A 27,113-nucleotide genomic window follows, 5' to 3' on the forward strand; every position below is an offset into this window, starting at 1 on the left:
TCACGTGCCAAGCATGCCAGAGATGAGCACCTGGCACTTTCAGGCTCGAGGTAAAATTGAAACTGAAGTGATTTGGAAACTTCTCTGGTTTTGTAACTCCAACTTTGGTTCTAGTTACTCTGTACTAAGACGAGCACTGGGCAAAACTGCAAAGTGAGCAAAACTTGTTTTGTCCTCCCCACCTGCTGTCGCATCCTCCTACATACTTTCAGTATCTAATCTCCCACCCTGCCCGCCCCCCCATGCCAGTCCCTGCCGGGCTGGTCCTCTGGCTGAGCAGCCCTGTGTGTGGGTCCTCAGCTGAGGTGGGAGTGGTATTCAGATCAAGCATTTCTGTATTCACCCTCATCACCCTGGCATTCGGATTCCACAGATCTGGGATGGGGCTCACACCCCTGCTCCCACGTCCTCCACCCCACCTCCGCAATTTAGAGCTGCTCTTGGGGTCCCAGCCTTGCAATGGAATCAGCCACAGTGCTTGTAAAATGATAGGTTCCCAGACCCTACTTCTGACCTTCTGATTTGGACTTTTCAGGGGTGGGAGCCCCTGCTCTTATCCTTAAAGAGGCCATTTGGCAAAATGAAAAGAACACCCAGTACTCAACTCAAAAAATCTGTTTGCATTGACAGACCTGGTTTTTATTTGAGAAAAATCACCAGTCCCTCTTGGATTAACTGTCTGTGTGTCATTGGGGTATGAATGAGAGTTTGTGTATGACAGCAACGTGTAACGTGCTAGGTAATTAGAATAGATAACCATTTTTGTTATGGTAATTATCATACCTACATCTTCTTTCTCTCTACCAAATGATAGGGCTTTTAATGTGCTACATTGATTTCAGTCCTGTCTGCACTTTAAAATCATCTAAAGGGCTTTTAAGCAATACTGTTACACAGACCTCACACCCTAGATTTTCAGCTAGTTGTTCTGGGATAGAGCCCAGGCATCCATACTTTTTAAAGCTTCCCTTCACCCCAGGAGATTGAAATGTGCACTGAGGGTTGAAAACTGCTATGATAAATGAATTCATAGTAATGGGTACTAAAATCTTATCTGCTCATACTTAAGATATTTGCATCTTGATCATGATTTGGTATAAACATACTGCACCATCCATTTGTTTACTCAATTGCCTAATACATATTTCTTGAGCACCCACTGTGTATCTGCCTTTGGGGGTAAAAGGATTAACTAGACAGGTCCCTTCTACAACCCTTACAACTGTATGAAACATGCTATGCGTGAAGATGTAAATATGTTGGCAAACTTTTCTGAGGAAGTCATCCACAACTTTCTTCAGTTCCTCCCTCAGTGCAGATCAGTGACTATCCCTAAAAGGTGCAGAATCACACTTGGAGGAGAACCATGCTCCCTCTCTGTCCTTGTGGTTAGCAGTGAAATTCAGAAGTGGTGTGTCCTGCCCTTTAATCTACCAAGAATACTAAGGGTAATTCCAAATGTCAGCTGAAACCATGATTACACTTGCCCCCTTTAGCCTTCTGGTTCATTTATAGCACAGGACGAGCATTGTGCTCCTTTTACAGTTTTTCCACATGAGTGAGTCTATTTCCCGTTGTCATGTATTCCTTTCTCCAAACTTCCTGCTTTTCTTTTGGACCACATGAGCCCATGTTTAAAGCCATGACACTTTCAAATAATAGAGCCTCTGTATTTCACCCAGATAACCAAGGCAAGAAAGATTGGAGACATTAGGCCCATGAAGTGGTTTGGGGTTAGGCTTCTGCCCCATCTCTCAAGTGCCTTGGTAGCTGGTGAGGTCCTCCTGTGGGCCCGTTACCCTCCTTCACCTCCCCGGTCTGCCCAGGAGACCCTCCCGAAGTTCCGTCCTCAGTCTTTTTTCTTCCTCTCTTCCTCAGAAAGCCCATCCCATCAACTGTCATTCTACTCAGAAGATTCTCAAATCTGACCTCTCTCTGAAACTCTAGACTCACATTTCTAGCTCTCCTTGTCATCCCCACATCATTTCCCAGACCCTTCAAACTGGACACGTCCAAACTTAACCCGTGGTCTTCCCTTCCCATCACATGCTTGTCCTCCTAGTAGCCCAAGCCAAAGAGCTTTGCGTCATCCACACTCCTTCCTTATCAGCCTTTGTGTCTAGTTGGTTGTCATGACCCCTCAGTTCTACCTCTTCATCTCTCACATCTCTGTCATCTCCTTTCTCTCTCCACTGTACAGGTCAGGGTCACAGCAGGAAACATAGCCCAGTCTGGATGGGATAAATTGGGAAGAGATTCCTGAAGAGGCTATCACATACCACAGCAGATTGCGATTAGGGCATCTGGCTCTAAAAGGGCATGGGAGGGAGTGGTTACTAAGACACAACAAAAGCTAGAGCTGTAGCAGAGGGCCTAGGACAGTAGGTATAACCTTTGATGGAATGACCAAACTGTGGCCCAGCAGAGAGAGAACTGAATGATAAACACCCCAATTTCTATCCTCATACTCCCATCTCTGGTCAGTGTCACTCATTGGCCAAACCCAACCACAAGCCATAGGGCAAGGAAGGCTAAATGGAAGAGCAAAATGGAAAAAGATGGGAGCAGGATGGGAAAAAATGGGAGAGTAAACCCTGAAGAGCAAATGGAGACAATTTTTCACTTTCTTAGATCAAGCTTCTACCATCTCTCATCCGAACAGTTTCACTATCTATATTACTACTTTCAGCCCTTTCTTTGTCCCTTCTATTCTTACATTGCCATCAATGGCTCTTTCTACAAATCCCGAAGGAATATATAAACACAGCTGTTAATCCTACCAGGACAGTTATGGTCACTGTTGGTCCTTGGCTCAAAAACCTTCTGTGAGTCCCATTTTTTGGTACAGAACAAAATCCCTGGCCTAGTGCCTACTGTTGTAAACAACCACTCCCTAGTTCCCACCCACTCCTTGACCTCTCCTCTTCAGCCCATATAGGCTTTTTTCCAGTCACACCAAAATATGAACGGTCCCTCCAGTACATCATGGAGATTCAGTATGTCTCCATCTTAATCACCCTCTTCCTTTTTGTTGAAACCCTTCTTGCGCTCCCCACATCATTCCTTCTGCCTGAAGAATCTCTGCTTATTCTTTCTTATTCCTGAAGACCCAAAGGAATGCCACCTTCTTTGTTGAACTCCCTTTCAGAATTGTTTTCTCTGAGTTGCTCATCTAGTACTTTCTTATGTCTAGGACTGGTGTTACAAGCAGTGGGATGGCTGATTCTTCCCTTATAGACTGTATGCTTAAGACTGTATGCTTAAGGACAATATTCCTTATTTATGTAGATGTCTCTCCAGACCCAGAACGGATCTTTGTGAATCTTAGTTCCTTTAAGAAGTGTTCACTGAATTCAATGCAATAAATTTACCCACCTCAAATCAGCAAGATTAATGGCTTACTGAGTTCTCTTTGTAGAACACCATTTGTTAGCTCAACTGAGACTTGCAGGAGAGTAATGCCTTAATACTAGGAAGGTTTTTCTAATGGTAGGAATTCTAGAATAGATATGATGGCAGGTCAGTGAGGGGGCAGGTATCTAGTGCTCCTCAAATCTCACCAGTAGCTCCCTCCTCTATTTATTAGAAGATGTGTTTCTTTGGAATCTTCCTTAGAAGTACTTTCTTTTCGTGCATTTTTAAAGGAGAGTAGAAAGAAAAGAGCTGCACTAATATAAAACAACTATTTCATGTTTGTTCATTCAGTATGTGGTTATGTGGTTAAGGAAATTAAACACACACACACACACACACACACACACACACACACACACTCTCACCCTTCGAGCTCTTTTAATATAACCTTTGAGCCTCTAGTGTTTGACCCTGGTTTGGTCCAGCATGGAATCCTCCTCCTTCCTGTGGTGAAGATCTGTGGTCAACCTTTTGGACTGTGTCAAAATCTTAGAAATACACTTTTACCCTGAATATATTCAGAGTGACAATGGATAAATGTCATATACCAGAGGGTCCAGTTCATACAGGGAAAGAGTCTTAGAGCTAGAAGTGACTATGTTAATTCATTTAGTCCCACCATCCAATTCACGGGTAAAGAAAACTAGTGTACCAGAGGTTGTCCTCGGAGCAAGGACACCCAGCACCCACGGAGGCACGCAGGCCTTATCTCCCAGTGCTTGATAAGAGGATAAGAGGAGGACTACAAAGCCGCTAAGCCTAAAGTAAACAAAAAGAAAGTCAAGTTTTCTAAACCCATACCCGGCAGGAAAGACTGACATACTTAGGGAAATTGCAGGCTTGAGGGGCAACCTGAGTTTAAATGGCCACGTGGGTCAGCTCCCCAGCGCCCGGCTATAGAGAGAAAAAGAGTGCAGGAGAAGATAACAGGGACTCACCTAAGAGTGAATACATATTAAAAAAAAAAAAATGGTGAAAAGAGTAAAAGGGGGAAGATAATGAAGAAAAGAGAGAGAGGCTAAAAAGGATGGGTTTTCTCTTTGGCTTTGCTCAAAGTTCGTCAATATTTTTTTCTCATTTATTTACTTTTCAGCAAATATTTATTGAGAGTGACTCCCTGCTAGGCTTCATTTCAGCAGAATCCCAGTCAGACATTTAACAAGGACAGATAGGGCCCTCCTGGAGATCTTCATCTTGTCAGACACCCAGAAGCAGAATTCAGCCCCTTTCTACACACTAACAGAGCAAGAAAGGAGATTTTTTTTTCCCTACCATATTAGAGAATCTATGAAATGATGAGACTCCGAAGCTGAGGGTCAGCATGCCTCATGCCCCATTCCCCGCCTTTTTGTCTTTCCCCTAGCTTTTCAGGGCAGTCAGCCCCAAGCTTTGGGGTACAGTGGCCTCTGGAGTCAAGCCAAGCAGTAAAGCTTGTATCCAAAGGGACTAACCATGAAGATGGTTCAGACTTCAGGCTATTAGGTACTTTTTATATCTGGTTAGTCCCAAGCTCTCAATTTTTAAGTATTCGCCTAGTATAGACTGGTAGATGTTCCCTCACAGCTCCATTCCCAGCCTGATACATCTGACTCTGGCTTATGACCTAAAATCCTAGCCTCCTATTTATCTGGTCACCATCGTGAGACAAAGTGTTGCAAACGGGCCACTGCTTCCAAAAGAAGGGAGGAGGTTGGAGATTCCTCTGAGAAGAAGCCACGATAGCACTAATTCCCCAGACATGTGTTAGCAAATAACCAAGTAGTCCTAAGTCGCCCACTAAGACCCTTTGGAAGGTCTCCTAGAATAAAAAGCATCTACAGTCAGAACATTGGAATCTTGTTTTTTAGCAGTCTTCCTGCAGCAAAATTATTGTACATTAGTTCAACTTTTGTGTGTGGGTGGCAAGGTTTTTCAGGGTATTTGAGAATGTGAGTCAGTTCAGACACTGTCTCTCTGGAGATGGCACCAGGTTCCACAGGTGAAAGGTTCAGTCCCACAAGGCTGCACCTCACTCCCCAGTTCAGACGCCAGTCTCAAGCTCCAGGCTGTTACCTGTGCTTCTGACTGACCAGCTACAGGTTGGACGTTCCAGATTAATTTGCTGGAGCAGCTCACAATACTTAGGGACACACCAGCACTTAACCATTTTATGAAAGGATATGATAAAGCACAGGAATCAACAGCCAGTTAAAGGGATACATAAGGTGAGGTCCCAGAGTAAGGAGCTTCTGTCCTCATGGATTTTGGGGTTTGGCTTGGTAGCAGATGGAAACCTTCCAGTTCCCCAAGCATGGAAGCTCTCCGAGAAAGGCCTAAAGATTGCCCTCTTGGATTTTTATGGAGGCTTCACTACACTATCATGATTAAGTTATCGGCCACGGGCTGAGTCAACCTCTAGCTCCTCTCCCCTCCCTAGAAGCTTTGGGTGGGGGTACTGACAGCTCCAACCTTCTAAACACTTGGTTGGTCCTCCTGGCAACCGGCCCCACCCTTGGGTGGGGTCCAAAAGTCACCTTTTAATAACAGGACACCCATTTTACCTTTATGGCTCTGAAGCATTTTCAGGAATTTGAGTGACCATATATATATTTCTTATAAATCATTATATCACACAAGGCTTCTTAGGAACCCTCCCTTATGACGAGTAACGTGACAATGACTAACATTCAGTAGTTCCCAGCAGCTCTCAGAGCACATGAGGGCAATTTCATGAATTATCTACAAACAGAAACAGAACAAATACAACAGAAGACAAATCCACAATGCTCATCAGGTCATCCAGTGCAGAATTCTAGAGCTCCGTAAGAATAGGATCTGTACAGTATTACTGCCCCCCCCCCAAAGTTAATGACATTTCTCCCAAGTAGAAACCCACTCTCCATTCTTCCGGAGGGCTCTTCCAGGCACCATCCCATTCCTTGTGTCCTGGTGCTTCTTGGTCTCTGTGACCCTTGCTGGCCTCCCAGGCCTGGAGCCTACCTTTGCCTGACACAGCCAGCTCGCCGAGAAAGAAATGCGTTTACCAGGAAACCAGCAAGCCAAAGCCCCCGCTCACAGCCTAGTGCTCTCTCAGACCCCTCAAATTCCTCTGAGGGTGCACCATGGCAACCCTCAGAGTAGAGGCTTTTAAAGACCTCATGTTTCATTTGGCTGGGCACACATCCTTGCTACTGCTGTAGCAGCCTAAACAGGAGTTCTTTACTTTTTTACTTTCGTTTCTCCAGGATGAACATGAAGGATCAAATAAACAGACAGGGTTCCTTTTATCAGAGACAGAATGGTGTAGCCATGAGGCGCAAGGGCTCTGCAGACAGGCTGTCTGTCTATCGTGCTGTGTCACTTCTTGGCTGTCACCCTGGGCAAGTTACTTAACCCCCGTGTGCCACCATATTCTGCTCTACGAAATGGGAATCAAAGGAGGATCTACCCCCACAGGGTTGTTGTCTGGATGAAACGAACTGGTACGTGAAAATGCTTGGAGCAGTGCCAGGCACACAATGTTCACTCGGTAAAGACAACTTTCCCCATTATTCCTGGGAGTTATCTTCCTTCAGAGAAAAGGAGATCGAGTGATGCTGCTGTGTTAAGAGCTAGATGTAGAGACAAAGAAGTTCCCTGGAAAATTCAGGACAAAAGGTATTTGAGAGGAAAAAGACACCAAAAAGAAAGGAATAAGCTGGGGCACCTGGGTGGCTCAGTGGGTTAAAGCCTCTGCCTTTGGCTCGGGTCGTGATCCCAGAGTCCTGGGATCGAGCCCCAAGTCGGTCTCTCTGCTCGCCGGGGAGCCTGCTTCCCCCTTTCTCTCTGCCTGCCTCTCTGCCTACTTGTGATCTCTGTCTGTCAAATAAATAAATAAAATCTTAAAAAAAAAGAAAGGAATAAGCTTGTTCCCTGCCATGTGAATAGGGACTCCACACATGATATATCTGGCCCTGGCTGTTGCGGTTAACACACACTCAGCACTCTAAGAGCTGTGAGGCTCTTGGCCCTCGGTCCTGCAAGAGGTTATGGGACTGTCAGCTGCTGTCGCCTTATGCACTGGAAACACACCCCAGGGTCCACAGTGTAATGGCTCATTGTGAAGCCAGCAGCAAGCTGAGTCATGGGAAATCCGGAGAGCCAGAGAGCCCAGAGTGTGAACAGAAACAAGGGAGGGAAAGGAAGAGGAAAGGTGAAATGAATGAGTGCTGTTCCATGGAATTGTGGAAACTGACCCAAGTTCTAGAATGCAAATTTGGGATTACATGAAGAGGGTAACAAAGCAGGAAGAAGATCAACAGGAAATTTTACATGGAAAAGTGTATCAGGAAGTAGCTGCTGAACAGCGTTTAAAGCCTATCAGAATTGCTGCGTTTTAAAAATCCAACTCTCTCTCTTGCCCGGGTCTCTGACCCTAACATGTGGTCCAAAGCTGCGCTTCCAGAATAACAACTTGCCTCTCCCATTTCCTTAACTTGGCTTTGCATGCCTCCGAAGGGCCTCCATTCCACCCAGAAGTCCTACTGGGTGGAGTTCCAGGGTCTCTGTGGATTCACTGAGAAAATTAAAATGCTAATAAATTATTTGGATTGTTTTATGATCTTCCCAGAGATACCGGGAGAAATCTAAAAGATAGGACTTTTTATTGAATGATATGAGAATTTCTTTCACTTGCCCCTGAAGATTTATTATCATCTTACATTGCAAATGCTCATGCAATTTTTTTTATTTTTCAATTTGATAGAAGGTATTCAATAGCAGTAATATGCACAGAGTTTACTCACCTATTTGTGCAAGCTGGAGAAATACAGGACACCTCAAAGAACTGGTGGCTTTTAAGGCTGGGACAGGTTACTAAAAAGAGTGTACAATAGCCTCCCTTCGAAGATAAGATAAAACTTTATTATAGATCTACACAGAGAGATAGACCCAGTTTATATGGTTGCCTGAAGTTCTTTCTCATACTTGTCGATTTCTTTATTGATTAGCTACTTAATTATGATCCATTTCCTTTCCCCAAGGATTTTTGGAGATTAAATTTCATGCCATTTGTAGCCATTTGACCATTACTGGATCCTCTTGGTCATCATTATGCCACCAGTCAGTACCTGTCATGGTCATTTTGTTAACATGAGAATTCACTGTACCAACTTCTCAGCAGTCACCTCTGCCACAGTTGGGGAAAGAAAGCACAGAGATCTGAGCAGCAAGTTGCTGTGTCGGTGGCCCCTGCATGGGCCAGCTCCAATGTTAGTCAACTAGACTTCTGTATAATTGAAGTCCTTCTTAGCTGGCGAATCATAGAAGACAATTTAGCTCTTCTGGGAAACAGAAATCCTGGCAGGAACAAGAGATAAGTGGGAAGGTGTTGGAGGCTGTGATAAAATGTGTTTACTTCCCTTTTTCTTTTTCCTTTTCATTTTGCATTTGTTTTCCCCTTTGTATTTTATCTGAACATGCATGGGCAGGGAAGAGCCCCAGGCTGGACCTCATGAGCTCCTTTTGACCTCTCCTCCCCAGAGTGGAAACAGAATCCTGTGTTCCATTATCCTGAGCCATCACCAAGGGCCGTCCATCGTCAACTACGACGACGAGAGTGGGAAGACGTGCGTGCACATCGCAGCAGCAGCGGGCTTCAGTGATATCATTAATGAGCTGGCCAGAGTGCCTGAGTGTAACCTGCAGGCTCTGGATGTGGATGACAGGTATTCGGGCCCACTCAGGATGGGTCGGGGACTACCAGTCATCTTCTCTGAAAGTTAATCTTAAAGAACATGGTTAAGGGGTTATCCTATATGACTATATCCCCACTGCCGGTAATGTTGACACATGTTCTGGTGACAAAAAAAAAAAAAACTGCTCTGTTTTAGTCAGGGCAGGAAAAATCATTGTTATGGAGAGAAATGCTGTGACTGAACAGTCTTGTCAGATTTTCCACTTTTTGCTAAACGTTTTCAGAAAGCTTTCTGTATGTCAGTTTCCTGCTATATGTTCTTTTTTACTTTTAACAGTAAGTCTTATTTTTTTTTTCTAAATTCCAGGTTTCTGTTATAAAGTCAAAAAGTTCTTGCTATCCAGACAAGAGCATAATAGAGGCTTTATATTCAGAACCAGATAGGACTTTATCAAGCCTTTTTTTCCCAAGCATTAAAATAATATTAGCATAGAAAAGGAAGCTGGATCCGGAATGGGGAAGAGACTTATCTCAGAGGTAATTAGCAATTAAAGGAAGACGTATACTCTCCTCTTCCAAACAGAACTTTTCATCCACAGTGCTTTTCTTCCTAATCAACTATTAAGAGCTTTTCAATTACACTATTTATCTAATCTTCCTTTTAGTTAAGCATTGACTCAATGGAAATGCAAGAATAATATAACAACAAACAAGACTTGCAAAATAAGTAAAAGGCTTACGCACTGTGTATGGGTTTTTTTTTGTTTTGTTTTGTTTTGTTTTGCTTTTTGTTTGTGTGTTTTTAAGCCTCTTGCAACTTTAGCCACCTATGTATCCTAACTTTAGATAAATTCCAAGAAGCACCTCCTACTACTGATTCCCGAAATCCTTGTAATGCTGGAGGAAAAAATCTTAGGTTGCACCTTAGTCTCAGGAGCTGGGCATGGTTAACATGATGACTGTAAAATTAAAGCATAAAGCATTGAAAGTAGACTTTTCCTAAGAGTAGATGTTAATCCTGAGCAGGTAAGACAGTAGTAGCAGGACTAAAGTTATATGAAGAGAAAAGGTGAATGATCTAGAAGGACAAAAAAAAAAAAAAAAAGCGCAACACATTGAGGAGAGGAGGGCTGGAGAAAAGTTTGCCTAATTCAAAGTAGTTTTAGAAGCAGCTCTGAAGAGGGTCTTCGCCATTCTGCATTATCACACACTTAGCAAAGAAAAGCCAGTTCCACAAGCGTCAAAAGAAAGTAGAGCCAAGCAGAGAAAGAAGGTACAAAAGATAAAGGCCATGGAGAGTTTAAGTTCAAGTAAAATCTCAAGGAGAATCTAGTTCCTGCTCCCGAGCTCAGTTCACAGGTTGCCGGAGGTGACGGATCCTGCCCGCCCTCTTGTTTCATGTTTAGTGCCTCATGCAGCTGTGCCTTCACACAAACTATGAGCTCCTCTTCATGGTAGAATTTTTTCAAAATTTTAGTAGGTGTAAGTGCCTTAAGCATTTGTAGTAACTGTGATTTCCCATCTTTCTTAGCAGAGGGAAGTGTTTGAAGAAAAGGGAAGAAATAAGGCAATGATTTAAAAAAAAAAGAGAAAGGGAAAATGCGGAGGTCCTAGTTCTCCTTGATACTAAAATTTTACAGATCTGTGACATTTAGAACATGGTGTAAATTAGCCTGAGAGTGATGGCACAGAACACATGACCCAGAAGTAGCTTATGTAGCATAAATGTCCCAAGTTTCATCAACCCGTGGGGTCAGATTGACATTAATATCCAACCCATCTATCATCAGGAAAGACCATCTTCCATCAAGTTCCCCTCCCTACATGTTTCTGGGAATCCTCTAGGGAATGTTTACATGTCCTATAAATCATTCCATAGCTGCCAATTCCTCAACCAATGCTTCATGCTTAGAGTCATCATTTCCTGCCACTCAGAGACTACCTCCTCAGCCATCTCTAATGACTTTGTTCTGATCATGGGCTCTGACCCTCCTAACTCCACACTGTGATGGCTGAAACCAGTCTGCTGTTCCTGTGAAACTGCAGGAAGTTTAGAGTAAGAAAGGAATTACAGCAGGGATAACTTGCAATTGGACACTATAGATTGCCCACAAAGTCTCTACATGTATCAGTTAGGAGTTGTCTATATACTTCCCTTGTTTTTCTGAAAAACAATGTCAGTTTCCCCCCATTCTTCTGGACCTCTTTTTCTGTGTTGGTAGTCCAAACAATTAAAACAGTCAGCCTTCACAGTTGTTGTGAAGAAATATTTCAAGCTGCTCCAGAGTGGATTGTCATGGTTCAGTAAATTGCCGAAATTGATGTCCCACCCTTCATCTACCGAATTTATTGGCAATATATTCTCTAAACAGGATGGCATAATCTGGCTGCTGCCTCATCCTATTTCATAATAAATAGTGTCTGGAGACCGCTCTCAAGTAGAGTGGAATGAATCACATCTGCCACATATTCAAATAAGCACTGTGATTGATCACTATATTGAAGAAGAAATATGGCCCTATTAAGTGGTCTCAGAGTGCTACCCATAGCATAACTTGAGGTGAAGGATGCTTGATTGACAGGAGATATAATCCATACCTCGGGACACTGGCCACACTGGGGAAAAGACTACTCTCCAAATATTAAGGCTCATGTACCTTCACAGATAGCCCCAACTGAGCCCTTCTCTGTCAAACCCTTCAGCTGCCTCCATGTCTGAGAGACCACTTGGCTGCCCTTCTGCCCAAGGTTGAGGCCCCACCACAAAGCCAAGGAGAAGCTGGTTATGCCCTCCTTTCCTGCCTCAGGACTGAGTCTTTCCCAGGGCAACTGATAAATTACAGTATTTTCTCCCAGTCTCTTGCTTTTTTTTTATCCTAAGAAAATACTGGTTTTACAATTTAATAAAGGCTTAGATACTGGCGAACATATACCTACCTTCTGGCTAATGCAGGGCTTTCTAAGCATAAAGTTATGAAAAACAAAAGTGAAGAGATAATTAAATGTGTTTTTTCAATTGTATGGAAAATCACTAAAAAATTAAAAGTCAAGTAACAAATTAAAGAAAAAGACTGATACCTTTAATTCATAAAGAGCCCACATAAATAGTAGAAAAAACTACCAATCTAACAGAAAGAGAGTCAAAGGGCATTAAGAGTCATTTCAGTGAGGAGACACAAATGACAGTAATATATTTCAAAAAGTTCAACCTCACTGTTAAACAAATGCAAAAGGAAACAGCACTGAAGTATCATTTTGTCTACCAAATTGGCAGAGATTTTTTTTTATATTATTTATTTATTTGAGAGAGAGAGTGAACAAGAGAGAGCAGGGCAAGAGGGAGAGGGAGAAGCAGGCTTCCCGCTGAGCAGGGAGCCCCATGTGGGGCTCAATCCCAGGACCTTGAGATCATGACCTGAGCTGAAGGCAGACACTTAATTGACTGAGCCACGCTGGCACCCCAGCAAAGAGTTTCTTTAAAGGTGCTAGTAACACTCAGTTTAGGGAAGGAATAGGCACCCAGCTGGTAGGTGGCTAAATTGAGTCAGTGTTCTTAGAAGACTATTTGGCCCTGGGTATATAGAGCCTGAAAATTATCCACAGCCTTTGACCCACTGCTTCCTCTTCTAGGACATTCTCAGGAAGACCAGTGAAGGCAGAAGGCCAGGGAATGCTTAGAACTAGAGGACAAGCTCCATTGGGCACACTGTTATCCTGCAGCCCCATCTAAAGCTTAGCATGTCTAGGACATGCAGAGCAACATACGTCTCAGGCGGGGCCCAGACTTTAAACAGGACCTGTCGCTGGCTAAGCAACCTGGGCCATGTCTGTGCTCTGACCCTTGTATTGCTTCCCTGTGGTCCCCCAGGACCCCACTGCACTGGGCTGCTGCTGCAGGGAAGGCAGACTGTGTCCAATCACTGCTGGAGCTGGGCATGGACAGCAACCTGCGGGACACCAAGGAGAGCACACCCCTGGCCTATGCCCTGTACTGTGGCCACGCAGCCTGCGTCAGACTCCTCTCCCAGGAGAGCAGGTGAGTGCACCGGCAGGCCCTCATTTTCTTCCTCCCAGCAGTGCATAAAATCCCTTACAATTGCTGAATTTGTTGATGCACCAGGCCAGCACTACCTTAATACTGTGTTTGCTGTTGTCTAACAGAGGGTGACATGTTCTCAACACAGTGAAGCAAAGTGATAGTCATGGCATGAATCCATCAGACCCAGCGCCCTCCGGACTGGCGCTTCTCCTTTCTTCTCCCTTTCTTCTTCCCTTAATGCCATGTCTCTTCATATTCTTTATTCTGTAATCAACAATTTCAAAATTTTGTTCTCAAGACCCTTTTGCACTTCCAAAAATTAGGAACCCCAGAGAGCTTTTATGGATGTGAGTTACACCTATTGATATTTATGGCATTAGAAATTAAAATAAATTTTTAATAAAATATTTATTTAGTTACTCCTGTAAAGCAATAATAACCCCATTATATTTGAATGGTGATGGTAACTAAATACCATGTTTTTAGTTAAACACAACCTGTTCTCCGAAACCAAAAACAAGTTGTAATGAGAAGAATAGCCGAGCTCCACCTTGTTTGCAGATCTCTTTGGTATCGTAATAGATGCCTGGATACAATACAGCTGGATTCCCATATCTGCTCCTGCCTTCCCTCTGTTGCAATGCTTTGTTTTAAAGTGTCTGGAAAAAAATCTGGCTTTGCATAAATGTAGTTGAAGAAAGATATTTCAGTGGCCTTTGGAGATGATTGTGGATACTTTTTCCTTTGATATTACATCAAAACTTGACAAGTGTTAGTTTCCTAAAGGTTAGTTGCAATATGGACTGCCAGCATATCAATGAACCTTTTATACTCTGTTGTATCAAAATCCATTAGTTCTATCTTGCACTTTAAATGGGTTTTATACCCATGCATGACTTTATAACATCTTGTTCTGGTCCTTTGGAAAATACTGGTTCAGTTAGTTGTGAATATCTTCCAAATGACACACTTCATGATAGAATTTTTTAAAAAAATCACATTCATTAATATGATCACTGATCTTATCAGTAAAGCTTTTATGTATCAGGAAGCTGTCAAGCTTACAGAGTGCCTGTAGGTTGCTCACAATTCTAATTTTTCCTGAAAAACTGGACTTTTGTCATTAGCAGCAATTACTGTCAACTGTTTACCTTCAAATAGCAGGCTTATTTTATTCATTTTTGAGAAAATTTCTGTAAATAGCCAACTCCAAATAACCATAATTTGTCTATGAGTCATAAAAATGGTGTTCCGTGAAAAAAAAGGTGTCTGGGTTAGCTGGCAACTCAAGACAACGGTCATACTTCATTATATAGTGGAATTGCTTACGAGCACTTCTTCCTGTTTTGTCAAAAAATATATACCTAAAGGTTAATATTTAATAAAGTTAATCCCTTTTGCTGGACATTAATAAATTAAATGACGATTTTTTTTTTTAACGTAAGTCCATTGACGCTACTGTCTTGATTTGTACCAAGGAGCCCAATACTTTGACCCCCTATCTCTGTTGTACCCTTGGTGCAAAAAACAGCACAGTGAAAAAGGCACCTTTTTTTTTTTCCTAAGATTTTATTTATTTATTTGACAGAGAGAGATCACAAGTAGGCAGAGAGGCAGGCAGAGAGAAAGGAGGAAACAGGCTCCCTGCCGAGCAGGGAGCCCAATGCAGGGCTCGATCCCAGGACCCTGAGACCATGACCCGAGCCGAAGGCAGAGGCTTCAACCCACTGAGCCACCCAGGCACTCCCGAAAAAGGCATCTTGATATTATTAAAACACCTCATGGAACTCCTGAAGACTATTAGGGACCCCCGCCCTCAGGGTCAATGGGCCACACTCTGAGACCCTCTCACCCCCGAATCACAATCTGTGACAGAAGGAGGAAAGACTGTAGAAGATACTAAAGTAGGATTAATTCACAGGGCCATATTCTCTACAGGTCAACTTGAAAGAACTTTAGAAATCCCCTGGGGCTCTCTCTGGTAACATCAGGGGTCCAGAAGTTGTGTTCAGTAGTTCAAAAAGCCTAGTGGAATGTGAAAGAAGGAAGGTAGAAATACATCATAGAAGTAAAGATCCAATTACACACTGTGTGACCTATCAAGATAAACATGAATTATATGCAGTTAAAGGGGGATGTTTTCCAAATCACAGATTACAATTTCTCACTCAGAAAAGTAATGTTGCAATCTGGCTTTCAGGACACTCACATGGGTCAGGTTTCATCATTAACTCGTACCACAGAAAGCACTAAGTCAGTTGTGGCCTCAAAAGAGAGTAATAGAATTTTCCAAGGAACAAAAACAGAATAGTGCTTCAGGGAAACTCTCCACAGAAAAGGAGCCAACTGGACAACTTTTTTTTTCTTTAGAATTTGCCTGTCCATTGGGCATTGCTCACATTGTTTCTGCTGCCACGCCCGATCTCTGGCTTACACACTTCCTCTAGAGCAGCTGAAACCCAGACAAAATTTTCTTCCCTTGCTTTCCTTTAGTAGACTTTTTTTAAAAGTATTTTTTCAATAGGAAATTTAGTAAAAACTGAAAGGGAAGTGAAGAACATCTAAATAGCATAAAACAGGCCAGCTTCCTAAAGTAGATACTGTCTGAGCTCTGCCCAGATCTGTTGGGATCCCTTGCAGAGAAAGCCCCAAACCACACTTCCCCCACCTCTACGAGCACACCCCACTTCCACTAGTTGAAGCCTCAACTCAGGCCTGGCCTTCATCTCTGTGACTTAAAACTTACACTCCCTATTAACTGCCCTTGAGAAGTGAGAACCGTAGTGTTTTAAGCTCTTTTCAGCTTAAGTTATCCCTTGGTGAAAATAGATTCTCTAGAGGTAAATTTTGAAAGGATAGCTCCTGAGGAACTAAGAGGAATCTAAGAAATAACTGGGCTGAGAAGTGACCATGGCAAGGAAAGGGGAGAGACAAAGGGTGTTGCAAGTTTCTCCACATCACCTTTGACTTGAGACGGCTTTGGGGTCTCTTTGGATGACCTCAGACAACCTTCTCAAGAAGATGGAACAGAGGGAGGTTGTTTTGTTTTTATTTGGTTGGGGATTGTCTCCATTTTCTGTCCTCTCATGGCATCCTTGTTATTTTATATCCCCACAGAATAGAGCCTGCTCGACCTCTTCCTTCCCAGAACAGTAGACCCCAGAAGAAGGAGGGACGATTCAGCATGCTCAACCAAATCTTCTGCAAAAACAAAAAAGAAGAGCAGAGGGCCTATCATAAGGATCACAGCAGGGATCGACACAGGGGGGAGCACACCTCGGAAGTCGATGACATCATCACTACCTTTGACAGCATCACGGAGACCAACTGCCAAGAAGAGCCTGGTGGTCAGGTGGCTATGATTGACTTTAAGAAGCGGACCTTGGAGAATTCAAAATATCTCTTGCCAGAAAAGAAGCCTCTGGCCCATAAGGGGCTTCCACCAATCAGAACGCAGAGTCTCCCACCCATCACCCTGGGCAATAACTTCCTCACGGCTTCCCAGGGGGCCACTTCTCAAGCCGGCCTGAACTCTGGTACTCATCAGATGGCCCCGAGATCTCAGAAAAGCCGAAGTGAGCAGGACTTACTGCACAACAGAACTGGCTGCCAGACATTGCTAGATCACCCCTGGAGAGGCGATTCCAACCAGGTGTTCTGTAAAGCCTGGACTGTGTCTTCTTCTGATAAGCTGCTAGACAGATTGCTCACCAGCAAGGCTGGTCACCAGGAGGTCTTGGGGCTGCCCCAACTTCCTCACCTATACAATCCTTCATCAGGTATTGTCCTTGCTTCCTTTTCCCTCATTCTGGGCAGGGTCTCTCTGTATAGTTCTGGGTGAGGAACTGGACCAACAGTAGTAGCCTTGAGGGCAGGGCCAGAACAAAATGGATGGTTAGGGCCAACTTCTGTCCTTGAATCCACTGGATTCAAGATCTCCAGGCCATGGAAGCATTCTGCTTTTCCACCCTGAGAGCAGTCAGCAAGTTCAAGTATGTGCCTTCTCATCTTCCCAGCAAATACCTGTGGCAGATTTGAACGGGAATCTTAGTATTTTCAGTGGCAAGACTCTTAGCTAGGGGTAAGTGGCAGAGATCAGTCACGAGGTGTTGATCTGTTTGTGTGCCAGCTTGGTTTTAAATCAGGTGTTCGGTCCCTGCTCCAGACCTACTGAAGCAAAATCTTGGTGACAGAGAAGGGGAAGTGGCAGTGCCTTCTGTGTATCCACATAGAAAGGAAACACATTCACATGTTAATGGTTCATGTCTCCACACATTCCAAAGGCTCACATTGCATTTCTCCCTCCTGTCTCTTCCCCCAGCTCTAGGGCACCCCACATCCAAAACTACTGATGCTGTTTTTTGTTTATTCTTCCAGAGAGGTCTTATATACGTGATATACACACACACACAAAACATTTATACATAAGTATATATCCCCCTTTTAAATAAATATATAATACAAAGAATTTGGTTTTATATACATACCATATATATATATATTTCTCCCCCCGCTTTAAAATAAATATATCACACTAAAACATTTATTTTTATTTTGTAAATGGTCCAAAGGGGATTCTGAGGCACACCTGAGAAAGGAAACCATTGTTCCAAAGCGGAGGCTACAAAACCGCTTCCCAAATCTATTCATTACCACAGTGTCTTTTGTTTTCAAGTGAGTTAATCGCTAATATTCAAAAATCATGAAGTTTCACACAAAAATGGAAAATTCTAGCTTCTCTTGAGAAGTTAACAAGTTGGGCAACCCTGAACCCAAATCGCACAGGGTCATGACAGGCTGGATGTGCATACCAACAGTCCCCTTCAATCCCAGTTGGATGTCACTGACCCCAGTTCGGCGTAGTCCACCACACGCCCTAGTATCTCTCCGTGGAATGTCAGTTGTTCTTTATCCATGTGTTTCTGTTGTTTTTCTTACGATAGGGTTGAGAGGGAGAAAAAATGATGTATCTCGAACCCTGTTTCTGTCAAACACAGAGGAAGGAAAGACCAGGAGAGCTTTGGGTATTGTAAGAAGAGGAGGAGGAACATGTGTTTGGAAATAGAAAATATTCCTTCCTGTTTACTATGCAGCATGAGTCTGGCTCTCTTCCCTCATTTCTGGTGCGTGGTGTCTGAAACACGTGAGGTGGAGTATGGCTGCCCTCATATGTGTCTGTTATGTATTGAACCACAGGATAAATATGGATGAGCACAGGAAGGCTTTTGCCTGGTATCCGAGGAAAACTCTACCCAACATTTTACTTCCTCCACAAAGCGCGAAAGTATGTGGTTAGTGGCCTGGATTTGGTCCTGTCCTGGCTAATACCTTCTCTTTTGAAAAGCTTTTGAAATTTGTGAAAATCCTGTTCTTTTTCTGTTCCCCAGATAGCCTTGGTCTGTCTTTTCTCTGTCAGTTACGACTGGGCTCACCTGTCTGGAACAGAAACTAAAGTAACAGCAGCTTCAACAACAACATTGAAGTAACTTGAATAGTCCTGGGGTGGCAGAATAGCAGAAGAGAAGCAACAAAATTCTCCAAGGGAATCTTAAATAATTAGCTGTGGCACATTGAAGCATTTCTTTTTTCAACCAATGTTTTTAAGCACTGATAATAACTAGGAGCCATTGTAGGCAACTGAGTTGTGATAAGATAAATCTCCCAAGAATCTTTAGCCTATAAAGGAGTTTTTAAAGATAATGGGTTTACTAAAATGATTGTGCAACTGACTTTAATTTTCTTCTCATGTTTAGATAGAAGATTATATGGTCTTTATAATGGTTAGAGTCTCTGTCATTCTAATTTGTCAAGAGGCAGAATACTGCGGTGGTTAAAACATCTGGCTTTAAATTCTGGCTCTGTCACTTACTGTTACTTAATCTCTCTGGGCTTTCCTTTTTTTTTTTTTTTTTTAACCTGAAAAAAACTGGGAGGAAATACCTTAATAAGACTGTGAGTTGCTGTTAAGATTAAAAGAGGTGGTGGATGTAAAGTACTTAGAACAGTGATTTGAATATAGTATTATACACACACAAAAGTGTATGTTGTTGTTTTTTTTTTAAAAAACAATGTGCCAGACCCTGTACTAAGCACTGTGCTTTAGATACAAGCTAAAAATGACCTTGTTTAAAAGATGATGAAGTTTAAGTAAATATACTAGTCAGCTGCCTCATTGCTCTCACATCTAGTCTTTTTTCTTCAGCTCTATTCTGTCTCTCAGGTAACGATGCTTCCTAGGCTCCCTTGCAGCTGCTTCCAGGTACTTTGGGCCAAGTACCGGGAGGCACAGCAGCAGCAGAAGAGCAGGAGAATGAGGGAAAGCAGTGTAGTTGTACACGGTGTCTCTCTGCTTCCTCTGCTTCCCAACAGCAGGTCCACCTCCTCTTCCCGCTCCCCCCACACAGCTGCTCACTGTGCCTCTGGCCCCCACTAGCTTCTACCATCTCTTCCTCTCATCTCACCAGCCTAGGGGTGGTTGCATTTTAAAAATAATAATAATTATATATATATATATATATATATATATAATATATGTATATATATATATACATATACAGCTAATCTCTGGATTGTCCTCCTACTTTCTCTTCATTTGGTTTCTTAGCTTTTCTATCCCAGATATAACCAACTGTATGAAATTCCCTCTTTTTGAAAGACAAACAGAGGTCTCTTTTTTTCCTAGATGAGCCCTGATAGATAAAGCAAGACATGTCATCTCTCTGAACGAGTTTCTTATCCAGAGGCTGGAGCTATTATATCTCATGAGGCCGTTTCAGTTATAAACTGAACATGGCCTAAAATAGTTAAAGCGGTTTGGTCAGAGTCTTACAACCAATTAACGACACACTCAGCACTCGAACCCAGATTTCCTAAACAGCAAAGGGTCATCGTGGCAATGTGCTTGTCTCCTGAAATCTCACAGTCCAGTTTGTTAGTATACTTGCCGCTTTACCCACAGTGCATTTTCTTGGAAATTATGTTGTCCTTCCCCAAACAAAAAGATTTTCCTGCCTTATAGATTTTATTTTTGTGGACATTTTTAACCCACTTTAAAATGTTGTTTTTAGGGACGCCTGGGTGGCTCAGTTGGTTAAGCGGCTGCCTTCAGCTCAGGCCATGATCCCAGTCCTGGGATCGAGTCCCACATCGGGCTCCTTACTCGGCGTGGAGCCTGCTTCTCCCTCTGCCTCTGCCTGCCACTCTGCCTGTGCTCACTCTCTCTGACAAATAAATAAATAAAACCTTAAAAAAAAAATTAAAAATTGTTGTTTTTAGAACTGCTGAGGCTTCAGGACTACAGTTCTGAGGGTTCACTTAAGTGGTTTAAGCTGTTTATCTAGCAGATTTCAACACTGATCCCCTATATTTGATATGAAAGTCCAATACGATAATGTAGTTGGATGCTGTAAATCATACCACTGCACCCACCACTGACTGGTTTGAACTTGAATAGGCCCTTCAGCATTGGAGTTTGTCTTTTCCTGCCCTGGGTTTAGTAGAAATAAGAGGGGCTAACAGTGCTGCCGTTTGAATTCCTGGCAGCCAATATCCTGTGCTTGCATCAGCAGCCCTGAACATTTAGCTGCAATGATTATTGTTTAACATTCATTGAGACCTGTCAGTGGGCTAGATGGAGAGAGATATGGGATGGGGCACTTAACCTAATGAGGAAATTTGGAGCACATCAGCTTAATTCATTGCAAGCAGCTTTCAGAGAAAATGGAATAGAAAGCTCTGCGGTGTTTGCTACCAGCCTGGTTATTTACAAGCCATCACACAGAAAGTAAAAAAGTGCTCGCTTCCCCTCTCCCTCCAGAGAGAACTCCCTTCTCCCAGTTTTCTAGAGGATCACAGCAGCAGTGTGTTGTCCTCCCTGATCTTGTAGGATCTGATCCCGTGACCCCTGTGTTTCAGCTTATCAGAGGTGCTGCATCTTTTCCAGGACAAAGGTCAGATTCTTTGGCTGGTAAACAGAATGTTCCCAGCGTGGCTGGGCCTCACTTCCCATTCTCAGCGTCTGGGCCTCACATCTCCAATCCTTTCCCGTCCCCTTGAACACTTCCTTGACTATCTGTCAGTTCCCTGATAACCCATACCTTTCAGTCTGTGGCATCTGTGCCCCTGTTATTTATGCCTTCTGTCCACTGTGTGCTTGGCAGATTTGTATAGTCTTTTGAGAACCAGCTCAAAAGCCACTGTTGTCTGGAAGTCACCCTGACCTCCACAGGAGCTGTGGCTCTTTCTCATCGTGAACCATGGAAGAACGGCTCCGCCTTAATGAGCCTCCTGTGGGGCAGGTAGTGAAGTGCTACTTCCCCTTTGACAGCGCTGCAGGAGGAAAGTTCTTAATCCCTATTCTGGAAATGAGGAAATGGAGGCACAGACAGGGTAGCCCACCTGCTTAAGGTCACAGAGCTAGGGAGGAAGTGGGAGAGCCCTGTGAAATTCAGGACACCTCCACCTTTCAGGACCCCTCTTTCCTACATGATGCCCTCACACCTTTACTCTTGGGCTTGAAAAGAATAAATTAACCTGCTTTTCTTCTAGCATACACTATAATCCCCTCCTGAGCACACTGCCTTGTCCTCTTTGTGCTCTAGGCTCAGGAATATGGTGAGTACACAATAGAGTGCTGAACTTCTTCAGTTGCTTAACCAAATTCCTTTAACTGTGAAGACCCCTCTTGCCACTTGAATCTAGGACAGTGGTCCTCCACCCTGTCCCCACGGTCTGGATGCTCCCCAAGGTGCCCACAGGACAGGTAAAAGAGCTCTGGGCTGTGCATAGCTCTACCTCGTCCTTCCAAACTGAGCCAGATGCCAGGGCAGAATGAAGTCTAGCTCCCCCCACCCCCCATGACTGTCACGTCCCCTTTCTGCCCATCTCTTATCTTGTCAAAATGGCTTTGGCTGCTAGGGAGGCGGGATGGATTTTCTGTCAGACAGACCTAAGTTGGAGATTTGTTGCTTTGCATTCTGTGACCTTGAGCACATTTGAGAAGTCCTCCAACCCAGGGTCCTCATTTGTAAAGTGGGGATGATAATGGTATCTGTGTCACAAGCGAAAGTGATTGTTAAGATTCAATGAAGTCATGCCTATAGGGTTCAGCCCAGTTCCTGAGAGTCCTAAGTTCTCAGTAAACATTAACCATAATTATCATTATCTCATTTCTTGGTTTTGTAAATTTCTGCTTAAATGTTCATACATAAGTAAGGTATGAGTTGATATGGTACTTGGCTATAATCACTTTCTGTTATTCTATTCAGGGATGTTTTCTTTTTAAATAGCTTATGAAGCTGTTTGACCTTTAGAATACAAAAGATTAAAAATATAATATCCACCAGAGAGACTGGAAATTTTGCTCAATTTTCATCAAATGGCAGTGCTCAGATCTCTGCCCTTAGAATATGTCATTGGACTCCTCTATGCAGATGGACAGTGGATCTTGGCTGATGCTTTTCCCCCCTTATTCTAAGGACTTCTTGACCCAAGCAGAATTAAACCTATGAGCAGCTCTGTTAGTGTTTTGATTCTTACAAGACTATGAGGCAAAAGATCAAAACATTCCCCACTCTCCAGGAGATCATGTTAAACACTCCACAGAATAAAACTGTAATAATTACTAATGTTTTGTGAGCATTAACCTTGTAAGCTGAATGCTTTATATTTGTTCTCCTACTTAATTTGTATGACAAGTGAAAAAACCAGATACAATTATTTTCACAATTTTGTAGGTCAGGAGATTGAGGCTCAGAGAGGGAGCAGCTCTTGCCCAAGCTGGCAAATGAGTCTAATTCTGTCCCACTTGGTCAGCTATTTAAAAGGACCTAAATACCTTGGGTATTCTTTCTACTTTAAGAGATTTAGATCACTCTTTTACAATCGGTAGGGTGTTGATAAATATTTAACAGCTGGCTCTCCAGGAGAGAAATCAGTGCTTGCCATGTCCATAGTATAAATACTTTTACCATGACCGACACCAGGCTGCCACTGTGATGTCAAGCCGATCACTAAATTCCTGAGATTTTAACCATTGGTTCCCAACACGGGGCTCCTGGACAGAACTGCTTATGGCCTAACTTAGAGAGTAGCCATCTCCCAAGTACCTTCACCCAGATCCCATCTTCTAGGGCAGTGATGCTCAAGCCTATTGTATTTTAGAATCCCTTCAAAACTGATAAAAATCTGATGCCCCATTCCAGCCCCAGAGATTCTCTTTTAATCGATCTCGGGTTTGGCTAGGGCAACGGTGTTTTTTTTAACTCCTCAGATAATTCCTAGGTGCAGCCAGCATTGAGAAACACTAATATAGAAGAATATATCCTACTGACTTGTATTTTTCACCACAGATTTGATTAAGATGTTACACTTTATACCCCATTTTATTTTTTCAAACTTTTAAGTTTTATGGAGTGGGTGGTCAACTGTGCTGTTTATAAAATTTTATTTCAACTAATTTATTCAAGAATTGACTTCTGATGTCTTTTTCTTTCATTGAAACAGTGACTTTGCTATAATAGAAACTTAGCAAAGTGTAGCTGTTATGATTTTTGTTCTTGTTAGCATCTTAAACTCCGCGATCTCTAACTTCACAATTCTCTAATGCAGTGGATTTTGTAATTTGTACTTGGTTATGCTCAAATGATTGAAACAATTCTTTTTGTCCCCAGGACAAAATTTTCAGCATCTGTCCCCAAGCAGACCCCAGATCAGGGACCTTCCTATCACCCGGAACAACCTAGCTCCTCTGCCAGACCAAAAATGTAAGTATTCTGAATCTTCTTCAGCTGCCTTTGCAAGTGTTAACATGTCTAGACGCAACTGTTATTTCAGTTTACTTTCATATTTTGAGGGAACATCAGGTGCCAAAACTTGTGAATTACAGGAAAATAGAAGAGAGACTGTGTTTAAAGCTTCGTCCAACTTGGTAATGCTTGTTTAGAAAGAAAAAAGAATACTCCCTCCCTTGAGGAATTTTTGTGTTTGGATTATAAAAACAATGACAAGTTTATTTTGCTATGTACTATTTAATGTGTTTAAGAAGGTGCTTTAAAAATTCTTAAGACTGGTCTCTTGACATTGCTTTCCTTACTCTGATGTACAGATACAAATATGTGTTATTCCTGTACTCAGAAGCTATGCATCCCTAAACAGAAAGGAATAATCATGGAGATGCTGTTCACCCATAATGCTTTTGACATTATTGATTTATTTTATAATCTGTACAAAAATTTCTTAAATATAAGACCCAAGTTTGAGTGTACTTAAAGTATTGCCTGGGGTGCTTGTTATAAAGTAGATTTCTGGGCCCCATACCCAGAAATTCTGAGTTTATATATCCTCATATCTGTATGAGGAGGCAGGCTCTATTATTATTCCTATTGTACAGATGAGAAAGCTGAGTTCAGAGAGGTTACATGATTCGCCCAACATTACTTAGGTAGTAAGTAGCAGAGCCAGGAGCAAAACTATAAGACACTGAGTCAGATGACTCATGCAAACAAGCAATACTTAAGAATCCTAATTTCCTTCCTTCCTTTTCTTTCTATCCCAGCTCAGTCATTTATAACATATAGGCAAGCATGCAGGTACTTTCTCATGCTCTCTCTCTCTCTCTCTCTCTCTCTCGCTCTTGCTCTCTTTCTCCATACCCTCTTTATTGTGGAGATTGGATGATTTTAGAGCTGCCTTGTTTCAGACAGGTTTCTTAATCTTCAGTTTCCTACCGTAGCCAATAGGAACACTGCCAGCCTGACAAGGTTGTTGGGAGGATTACATGAGGTAACAGGTGGAAAACCCTGCCTGGCAGCACTTTGCACAGAATAAATATCCAACATGTCTTTTCTGCCCCAGTTTGGAAGGAACCAATCAAGGGTTCTATGATTCCTTAGGTAAAAACAGTGACCAGGGGGTCTTAGTATAACCCTGTCCTTCCGCAGATAAGGAAAAGGAGAGGTGGAGATAATATGTCCAAACTCACGCAAAGAGTTTGTAGCCAAAACCAAAATCTCAGATCCATTCCTTCGCTTTTCCTGATCCATGTAAAGTGAGAGTTTGAGATGGTGTGAATTCAATCACTAGATGAAATTCAAGCCTGACCTTATCTTTAAGCAGAAATGATTCACAAAGATACCTAATTAAGTAGTCACTTGGCCTTGAATCCTGGTGGGGTTTGGAGAAGCCAGAGAAGGGATTTTCTTTGGCAGAGCCCAGGAGCCTTTCGTTCTCCACAATTAAAAGTAGGGAGAGAAGGGAAGATAAAGATAATTAAAAGTAGGGAGAGAAGGGAAGATAAAGATAATTAAAAGTAGGGAGAGAAGGGAAGATAAAGAAGGGAAGATAAAGAAATCAGCTTTAGCTCAATGAAAAAGAAATGGAAAGGTACAGAGGGCTTTTCTTAAGAGAACACTGAGAACATTTTGAGGTTCACATAAAATAGCGGTACAGATGTCTTGGGGCTCATTTAGAGCATTATGCTGACTTGGCCATCAACAGCTACTCCACCCCAGGAAAAGAGAGCTCTGCCAGGCACACACAGCCTGATGTGTTTTGAACAAACTTGGCTCCGTCTTGTGTTTCTGCATATTTGACATCGCTGATGACACGTGGTAAGCCTGAATGGATAGAGAGACATAGCTTTTTCCTGCAGCTGGGCTCTCACCAAGACAGGCTCCTTAGAAATTCCTCCACTCCTCATTCTGCCACCTCCATTCTGAGAGAAGCAAACCTTTAAAGACTCCCGTTCTGTTCTTTCTCTGCAGTTCTGTCTGGAGGACCTCTGCGGACAAACCGAGTGCTTCCTGCTATTCCAAGCCAACGGGGACACAGCACAGCAGCCGAGGACAGAGAAAGCTTGGCCAATCCTGCCACTGATGAAAATTAACTGTGGGTCACCAGTTGTAAAAATAGAGATTACAGATATTTTCAGCCGTCAAAAAATTAGATTACTCTATAGTTTGTGAGAAGAGAGTGATGTAGTAAATTGCATTCTAGAAGCCATTCACAGTTTTATAACTCTTTATTCCAATGATGCTTCCCAAAGAAGTGCTTGGAATCTTTGATTGTATATATGTTTTAAGTCTGTGAGTTTCTGTGGCGTCTCCATGCCAAAATAAAAAGTCACAATATGTTATCAGCAGGGAGACTTTGCTGTGTTTTGTTTGCATTGTGGCATCCCCATATTTTTTTCCTAAATGATTTTGTTTTAAAAATACATGCTTTGCTGAATAAAAAACAACAGAAAAGTATATTCCATACTTTTTCTTCACATTTATTGCAATTCTATCTTATGTTGATGAAACTTAATTAAAATCATAGTAAATTCCTTTATAAACAATCAGTTTATAGCTTTTAAATGTACAGGCTTCTGTAAGATATTTTCTAACATCTTCTAATTCTGGCTATAGCCCAAATCATTTGCCAGTGTTTATGTATCTTCTTTCTTATTTGATTATTTCCACTTACTGTCATTTTTAGATATGATTGTTGTAATAGTGAGAAGATCATGTGAGTTGGAAGGATCTACATCCTGGCCTAACTGAATAAGATAGGAATTTCTCATACATTCCTCAAATACTCTGTGTGTTTAATCATTCTTTTCTCTGAGAATAATGGTCTCTGCCTATTCAAGACATTCTCAAACGTATGATTTAGTAAAGTTTGAAAGACTACTGCTAACTGTAGGTCTTACTAAAATGTTTGTGTGTTGTTTGGACTGATTTAAACTTCAAGGTCTAGGTATATAAGATCGTAGTCATTCTGTGTTATTTCTTTTTATTTATTTATTTATTTATTTATTGGGTGTGTGTGTGTGTTTGACAAAAGAGAGGTTTTTTTTGACAGAGAGACAGTGAGAGAAGGAATACAAGCAGTGGAAGTGGGAAAGGGAGAAGCAGGCTTCCCACTGAGCAGGGGACCTGATGCAAGGCTTGATCCCAGGACCCTGGGATCATGACCTGAGCTGAAGGCAGACACTTAACAACTGAGCCACCCAAGTGCCCCAAGTCT

General features: G+C 42.5%; 1 protein-coding gene across 14 annotated transcripts in view; it reads left to right on the plus strand.

Annotated features, from left to right (window-relative positions):
* The window catches only part of ANKRD55 (ankyrin repeat domain 55), a 290,232-nt gene extending 263,879 nt beyond the window's left edge, over positions 1-26,353 (plus strand). For 13 of the 14 annotated variants that reach the window (XM_082725966.1, XM_082725965.1, XM_082725964.1 and 10 more), the window contains 5 exons: positions 8,914-9,098; positions 12,936-13,103; positions 16,224-16,885; positions 23,777-23,869; positions 25,868-26,353. In XM_082725966.1, the coding sequence (XP_082582092.1) occupies positions 8,914-9,098; positions 12,936-13,103; positions 16,224-16,885; positions 23,777-23,869; positions 25,868-25,989 (1,230 nt within the window). In that variant the 3' untranslated portion in view covers positions 25,990-26,353. The remainder of the gene's footprint in view (positions 1-8,913; positions 9,099-12,935; positions 13,104-16,223; positions 16,886-23,776; positions 23,870-25,867) is intronic. The other variant, XM_082725963.1, reaches the window with a different exon arrangement.
* Positions 26,354-27,113: the final 760 nt, after the last annotated feature.

This window comes from Mustela nivalis (assembly GCF_964662115.1).
Source record: "Mustela nivalis genome assembly, chromosome: 3".
Taxonomy (NCBI): domain Eukaryota; kingdom Metazoa; phylum Chordata; class Mammalia; order Carnivora; family Mustelidae; genus Mustela; species Mustela nivalis.